The sequence below is a fragment of the Triplophysa rosa genome, linkage group LG10 (assembly GCF_024868665.1).
Source record: "Triplophysa rosa linkage group LG10, Trosa_1v2, whole genome shotgun sequence".
Classification (NCBI taxonomy): Eukaryota; Metazoa; Chordata; class Actinopteri; order Cypriniformes; family Nemacheilidae; genus Triplophysa; species Triplophysa rosa.
The window spans coordinates 7263800-7271598 of NC_079899.1; the positions used below are offsets into that span (position 1 = coordinate 7263800).

Below are 7799 nucleotides of genomic sequence, written 5' to 3' on the forward strand. Positions count from 1 at the left end.
AACACCAACCATGGTAGCCCCTCCTCCCAGTCACTATCCATCTCTATACAATACGCACGTAACAGAGATTTAAGAGTTTGATGGAAACGCTCCAAGACTCCTTGACTCTCTGCGTGATAAGCACTAGACTTATTATGCCTAACCCGCAACAGTCGCAACACTTGGGAAAACAAGTGAGAAGTAAAATTGGAGCCTCGGTCACTCTGCAAAACCTTAGGAATACCAAAGACTGAAATAAATTGTGTTAGAGCTTTCACAACTGATCTCGCCGTAATCGTGCGGAGAGGATAAGCAGCCGGATAGCGGGTTGATGCAAACATCACTGTTAACAAATATGTGCTTCCCGATTTTGATCGGGGCAAAGGACCAACACAATCAATAACTAAATTTTCAAATGGGGAACTAATGGCTGGGATCGGATACAAGGGAGCAGGTTTAATCTTCTGATTCGTTTTGCCAGCAATTTGACAAACATGACCAGTCCTAATATATTCACCAACATCTCTCTTCAATTTTGGCCAAAAGTAATGATGAAGAATACGATCATAGGTTTTCCTTACACCCCAATGACCAGCGATATCCCCATGAGCTTCCTTCAGAACCAAAGAGCGAAACTTAAGAGGGACCACTACCTGGTAAACTGGATCACCAGCAAAGTTGGTCCCATGAGGGATCCATTTTCTCATTAATAACCCATCCTGCAAAAAATAACCATTAGAAACATCTCTGATTTGGTCAGAAGGAAGAACAAGGTCAAATAATTCACAAAGACTAGAATCATCTTTTTGACCTGCCACCATCTCAGACCGAGAGAGAGAAAGAGACTGGAGCCCAGAAAGATCCGGCTTCACGGACACTTCAGAATCATCAGACCCAAATGCAGAAGGAGATTGATTATCACTCATAGCTCGAGTCACAGCACAGGCTGGATATACATCACAAGGCCTCGGAGCCTCTTCACTTGGTTTCCCTGGAAAAACTGGAACAGAAGAAACCACAAGAGATGAAAAGCAGTCACCCCACACCTTGCCACCTGCCAAATTATTGCCCAAAATGACATCAATTCCCTCAATGGGCAGCGAGGGCCGCACTCCAACCACCACTTCTCCCTCCACCAGGTCAGAAGACAACACAATTTTATGTAGAGGCACAGACATCGTATTCATGCCAATTGCCCTGATAAGAACACTAGTCCCTGTATCACTCTCAGAGGGAAAAGGTAAAACAGAATGTAACACAAACGATTCTGAAGCCCCGGTATCTCGTAATATTTTTACAGGTACTCTTTCCCCATTTAACAAAGACACATACACATTGGTAATAAATGGAGTATACTCAGAGTCACCCTTGTTCACTATCTTACAGGCAGCAATAGGTTCACAAGTCAATGATATTATTAGGCACAGTTGTAACAGAAAACACAGACTTTACCCTCACATTAGTTTTTGAAGCCTTACTTTTCGACTTCAAAACAGAGCAATCACTTTTCCAGTGTCCTCTATTATGACAATAGTTACAAGCCAGATCAGAATTTCGTGACGGTACAGAATCAAATTTAAACTCTGTTGTATTTTTACGAGATTCTCCAAAACCAGTCTTATGAGTTACAACATACTCGTCAGCCAACACAGCAGCTCTACTAACGCTGGTGACTTTCTGTTCATTTAAATAAGTGACTATTCGGGCAGGCAGAAAATTTTTTAACTGCTCAAGCAGTATTAACTCGCGTAACTGCTCTAAAGTCATTATCTCAGAGGAGTTACTCCAACGATTAAAAAGTGTGGTGAGTCCACGGACAAATTCAACGTGAGTTTCATCTGCACCTTTTACAAGAGTTCTAAATTGTTGCCGATATGCCTCTGGTACAAGCTCATATGCTTTAAAAACAACGTCTTTAACAATAGCATAATTCACACTATCAGCCAGTGATAAAGCCGAATAAGCCTCTTGAGCTTTTCCGGTAAAAACACACTGCAGCAACAATATTCATTCTTTATCTGGCCAATTTTTAGCTTCCGCTAATCGTTCAAATAATATAAAAAATGCGTCGAGATCATTCTCATTGAACTTAGGAAGCAAACGCAAATTTCCGACGGTATCAAAACCAGAGGCCTTCGGTAGAACTGTAGCTGTCGGACGCTCACCAATAAATTTACCCTCACGAATCAAATCAAGACGATATTTCTGTAACTGAATATTTTCTTGCTCACCCTGTTGTTTTACACGTTCTAATTCGAGCTGCAGAACCAGCAGTTCTTTTTGCTGCTCAAAAGTTAAAGCGGACGGTGAACTTGGATTAGGAGATATATTTTCATCAATTGGTTGTTGACAAACTAATACTCCTTTATCAATTAAATTTGATCTAATTATTTCCTGAACAGTGCCTCTTAACCGTTTATCACTTACCTCAAATTCATAGTGACGCGCAATTTTCAATAACTGATCTTTAATATAAAAATCCAACTTCGTTTCCCATGGGGAATCAACGAAATCCTGCAAAAAATCAGCCATAATAGAAAAAGCAACCACGTTCGCCACACAAAAATAACAAACACATTACAAATTGCCCAGCTTGTTCCAAAAGGGAATCAAACCGGTACAACCTAACAGGGACCCAAACGGTACAAAGGTAGTTAATACTACCATACAAAATCTCACACTGTTTGAACCAAGAAATAACTTACCTCAAACTCAGCGTGAGAACAAAACTTTGCACTAACAAAACCGAAGTACAAACAGCTGCTATCCTTCCCCACCAACAAAAATAATTTCTCAAACAAATCAAACGCGCATTTCCCAAAAGCAAATTATCTAAAAAAAATACTACAAATTTAGGAAAAGAAAAAAAATACCATCAAACATTACATTAAGAAGACGAGCCCCCATTTGTCACAACCGACTCAGAAGTAGTGACAATAAAGGGAAAATACGCAAACGAACCCATAATAAGAATTTATTATAAATGAATTAATACAACTTAACATTACATAAACAAAACAGCAGGGAAGGCCCCAAGGATCGCCGCACACACCTCATCAAGCAGGTTGGCACCAGGAGAATCACATGAAACGCACACATACGACCTGCAGGGGTCGTAACAACTTCAAAGTCAGCTTTTCTTTTCTTTTTAACAAAAAATCCCTAAAACCAACAAACTGATTACAGGTATATCATCATACATTTAATTTGATTTGTGTAAAAGGTCATCCATGAGCAGTAAATAACACACTCACACATGATTCAAGATATGACATGAGGTGAATCTGTATTTAAATTATGTCACTTCATTATTTTACATTCATGATGCGGCAAGTACAGAACTGGCATAAAAAACCAAACTGGTCTTTTTCAAGAATGACCATAAAAACCAGAATAAAAAACCATACCAGGACTCTTACTAACCAGGACCAAAGTTCAGCATCATTTCAGACTGAAACTGTAAACTGTTTCAATTATTTCAGCATAGAGACACTGGAGATGTCCATCATTCCTCAGTTCTTTTACAGTATATGAAGAATGGGACATTAAATGAACTCCAATCCCTCGTATTTCACGTCCCCGATCTTAGTTTCAGGAAGCAGAATTCGACCATCTAATGTAAACGCCACAATGTACGTGGCAATTTTCCCAGCGTCCTCTTCAGACTTCAGAGCGACAATGATCTGATCGTCTGTGTTGGGGACAAACTTGAAGGAAGAAAAGCCGTGGGTGGGGTTCAACGGCCCCACCTGTCTCACATTGATGTTCTGGAAATCTGGCGAGCAGCTGAGAATCAGATTGGTTCCCCGGCGCTCATCGGCGGTCTCGTCGTAACGTTCGCTGCTGGCGCGGCGTGGCAGGAAAAACCAACGCTGCAATGTGTCGCTCCATGCGGCTGATTCGTGTATGAGGTAACCTGACATCAGACAGACACACAGACAATACTGAGAATCAAATATATATATATAAGCATCTAGACTACTTTTACATTGTGACTTTATTTTTATAATAATTTAGCACATTTTGAATCTCAATGGTCATTTTTGTAAAATGACTGGACAGTAAATTAAAACTACAGCTGATAATAGTATAATATGTTGAAAATAACTATTAACAGATGGTGATTATTTGATTAAATCAAGATGGCGGCGTGCGTGTACAAAGCAGCTCGGAGCTCTCCCACTATTTGCCACTTCTGAGTGTTTTTTGCTGTTCTACATGTATTTTTATGGGGTTTTTTTCACATCAAACAAACATGACGTTTGACCGATACTGACAAAAGATACTGGACATCATGACAGCAAGTTTTATTCCACCCCCTCCTTCCAGTATACTGAAGGAGCTACTAATCATAATCTTCGGATCATAAGCCCGGACGTGAAGCAACACAGGCGATGAGAGAGGAAGCAAAAGCGAGACGGCATAAATGCTAGGCTAAGGAGCTCCTTGGATAAACCAACTTTACCCAGCCTATCCGTTTCAAATGCCTGGTCTATCGTCAACAAGATCAACAAACTTAGGCTGAGGATCCACTCGAATAGATGTGGATCACTTAAACCTGGCTGAATCCTAACAGTCCAAACATGGCTATCGAGCTAACAGGCCTAACTGTGTTTCTGACAAAGGAAAAGGCGGCGGTGTGCGTGTGTAACACTTGGTTTGCATACAGTGTGTGTGTGTGTGCGTACATTGTTTACCTGGAGGACTCATGCCTGCAGCTCTACGCAGACCGCTGTACTGAAGAATCCAATCGTGATGCTGCACATCTCCATGGAAACCCACCACCTTCACCCACTCAGGATTATTATTCAACACCTCTCCTGTGGTGGTGGTCCACTCCTTCCCCAAACCTCCGACATACAGATGTTCATCCTTTACCGCCAGCCACTCCGCCTTAAATCCTGAACCAAAACAACCAGAAGAAAGATCAATGACAGAACAAGCAGTCTCTCGTTTTCTCTCCAGACTTGAGGTGAAGTCCCAAAACTTTGCGTTCAGGGCAAACAGCACCAAATGAAAGGTTCACATCATTGATTTGTCATTTCTTGTAGTGTTTGTGGCAATGTGGATCGACTGACACATGCTGTGATCTTTAATGTTTCTAGCTGATGAAAAGAAGTTGGTTTGTGTAGTGTAGTGTGTAGTCTGACTCTTCAATGAATCGCAACAGTACACACTTTAATAATGATGTTTTAATAATTTATTCACCCACGTCATTTTGGGTACAATAAGAGTGGATGTTGACCCTCTTCTTCAAAGAGCACAAAAACATCCTGAAATATATACATGAATAACATGTATACTGTTGAATTGGATGACAGTCTGGACCTGTCTTCATTGAGAACGTACTCAAACCATAGTTCACTTCTCCACTCTTGTGTTGTTCATGTCGTTCTTTTAGTACACTTGAAAGTTTTTTTTAAAGCTTTTGTGTCCTTTTGAAGCTGGAGAAGAAGGTCACCATTCACTCCTACTGTACAAAACAAAACAAGATAATCAGCAGAAATGTGTGTGTGCGTGAAAGAGAGGTAACGGCAAAACCTTTTGAAAGTGATCCATCTCCATCAGGCAGTATGACCCAGGGCACGGCCTTCAGTCCATCAATGTTATAAACCACCCCCGTCCGATCGTCCACGCTGTACAGTTTCCCATTGAAGACGATTAATTCTGAAAGCTCCATGCCCCGACCCTTCTCTGCCAGATGACTTTCCAGAACCACCCGTTCCTCATCCCACTCCACTTCCACTCGATCTCCGCTCTCCGACACCAGCAGATGACCCTTCAGCATGTAACTGAACCATGTCAGCGTCTTCTCGATGCGCGACTGCGTGTCCAGATCAGCGATGACGGCAATTCGGTAGCGCATGCCCCGGGCAGTGCGTTCCGCTGGGCTGATAGGGTACGTGTCATTGTAGCGCTCCTCCCCCCTGATCTCTGGACGACTTAACCTCAAGCCGCTTCGCCCGCTGTGATGGGGGTGAAAGGGCAGGAAGTGCATGTAGATGAGGAGGACAAGGGTTAGTGCTGATGCCACCACCACGATAGCTTTCCATTTGATCCGGAATCGGGAGTCTGTGGTGTTGGTCATAGAGGACAGCATCGGGAGTCCTCCGACCGAAATCCGCAGTGAGTTCATGGGTTCATTTTGGTTAGGACGGCCATAGCCTGAAGAAACAGGCATGAGGAAAAGACGACAGTCACGCCTACACATACGACACACAAAACACACACATAACATGAGGATCTTTTTCTGCGAGGATCTTTAAAAAATCATAAAGGTTTAAAAATGAAGGAAAGCATTTTAAGATGTTGGATTTTGGTCAACATTTTTGGTCTGAACTGATTACATTCGTCCACACTGAAGGGTCATTCTGTGTCAGACTCATCTTGAGATCCCACTGAAATGACTTGATATTTTGATCATTCTTCTTCTACAGAAAATAAATAAAATACTTATATTATGTCATGAATGAATATTTACTGTGTAATCAGATGTTTCATAGAGGGCCATTTGCAGCCATAACAGACCTTGGAATGTAAAAACTGGCCAAACAAAATGGAGTATTCCAAAGCAGTATGTAATAATCCTGATTAATGTTCAACTCTACATCAAATAACAGGTGCATTTAAAAAAAAGAATATCATGGACAAAAAGTGAAAAACTTACGTATTCTGGGTTCAGTACATTTGAAACGAATCAATTTTGCATACATTTCTTAGAATGACAAAATCCAGTATCTCAAAATATGAGAATATGAGTCACAACACGTTTTACTTTGTCTTAATAAATTTGTAGACAAAAAATGAGCAAAAACAGTCTAAAATAACACAATATTAACGTATTTATTGAACTGTTGTATAAAATCAACAACACATTTACACTTGTGATATTTGAGGCAAAAACAGCACTTGTCATACTGCACGTGTTACTTGTGTGATTCAGCTAAACTATATCAAACCCTGCTAGCACACAACATAACAGTTCCCTTTCTGTCGGTCTCTCGACGTTGTGTCGAACCGACAGAATGGGGTTTGTCTTGAGAACCTATCATCTTCTGAGTATTTAGAAAAGGCCAATGAAAATTGGCGAATGAAATTTGCATGCCGGGCTCCTCCCCGGATGTCCGGGTATAAGAGGGAAGCCGGCGTGCTCATTCATTCACCTTTTGTTCTTCAGAGCCTACGCATCTGATGAGCTTCTCTACGATCTTGGTGATCATTCTTTCTGCTGGAATCTACGACGTGGACAGCGGACGGTCCCTTCCTGCAGTGACTCTCCCCTGGGCGTCTCGGCAGTTCCGGAGGTGTTCGAGCAAATTTCCTTTTCTAAAAGAGCAAATTTCTCCAGCGTGGCTTGTCCCGCTGTTCTCATGGGTGCAACACACTCATCGAGGAGGGGGACGGACACAATGCCTGCTTCCAGTACGCTGGGGCAGACGTTGTGGATACGTCCTGCCCGCACTGCGGGCGGTGACGATTCAGACGTTGCGTCACAGGTGGCTGTGTTCCCACGGGACTCAGCCACCACCTCGTTTGCTCCCCGTTCCGTGGCGGCAGGACTACGGCCCTGCCGTCCGCTATGGCAAGCAGCGAGGGTGATATGAGGATTACTGTGAGCGATAATCCGCCAGCCACGGCTCACGGACCGTTCACACCTCGTTTCGCTCGTCTGACCGTTCCCCAAAAAAGACGGTCCGCCGTCTTATTCCTCAATCACGTATTCGGACACGATGCGTGATGATGAGAGGTCTCTTGCAGCATCGGGGGGTGACGTACTGCCATCCGACTCCGACGATTCTTCGGGCTCCCTCCCTCGGGGG

At 42.6% G+C, this 7799-nt stretch overlaps 1 protein-coding gene across 1 annotated transcript; it reads right to left on the reverse strand.

The window, feature by feature from the left end:
• Window positions 1-3239: 3239 nt before the first annotated feature.
• On the reverse strand, window positions 3240-6590 carry cant1a (calcium activated nucleotidase 1a). Its single transcript, XM_057344824.1, has 3 exons — window positions 5521-6590; window positions 4677-4880; window positions 3240-3895 (listed from the first exon to the last, which is right to left on the reverse strand). The coding sequence occupies exons 1-3, from the start codon at window positions 6215-6217 to the stop codon at window positions 3525-3527; spliced, it is 1272 nt and encodes a 423-aa protein (XP_057200807.1). The 5' UTR covers window positions 6218-6590; the 3' UTR covers window positions 3240-3524.
• Window positions 6591-7799: the final 1209 nt, after the last annotated feature.

What these genes read in the sequence shown, in the direction of transcription:
- cant1a (XM_057344824.1), bottom strand. Translation starts at nt 6,217, where the DNA reads ATGTTATGTGTGTGTTTTGTGTGTCGTATGTGTAGGCGTGACTGTCGT. An exon ending in AGATGGATCACTTTCAAAAG is followed by an intron (nt 4,881 to 5,520) that starts GTTTTGCCGTTA and finishes GTTTTGGTTCAG; the next exon opens with GATTTAAGGCGGAGTGGCTG. An exon ending in TGCAGGCATGAGTCCTCCAG is followed by an intron (nt 3,896 to 4,676) that starts GTAAACAATGTA and finishes GTCTGATGTCAG; the next exon opens with GTTACCTCATACACGAATCA.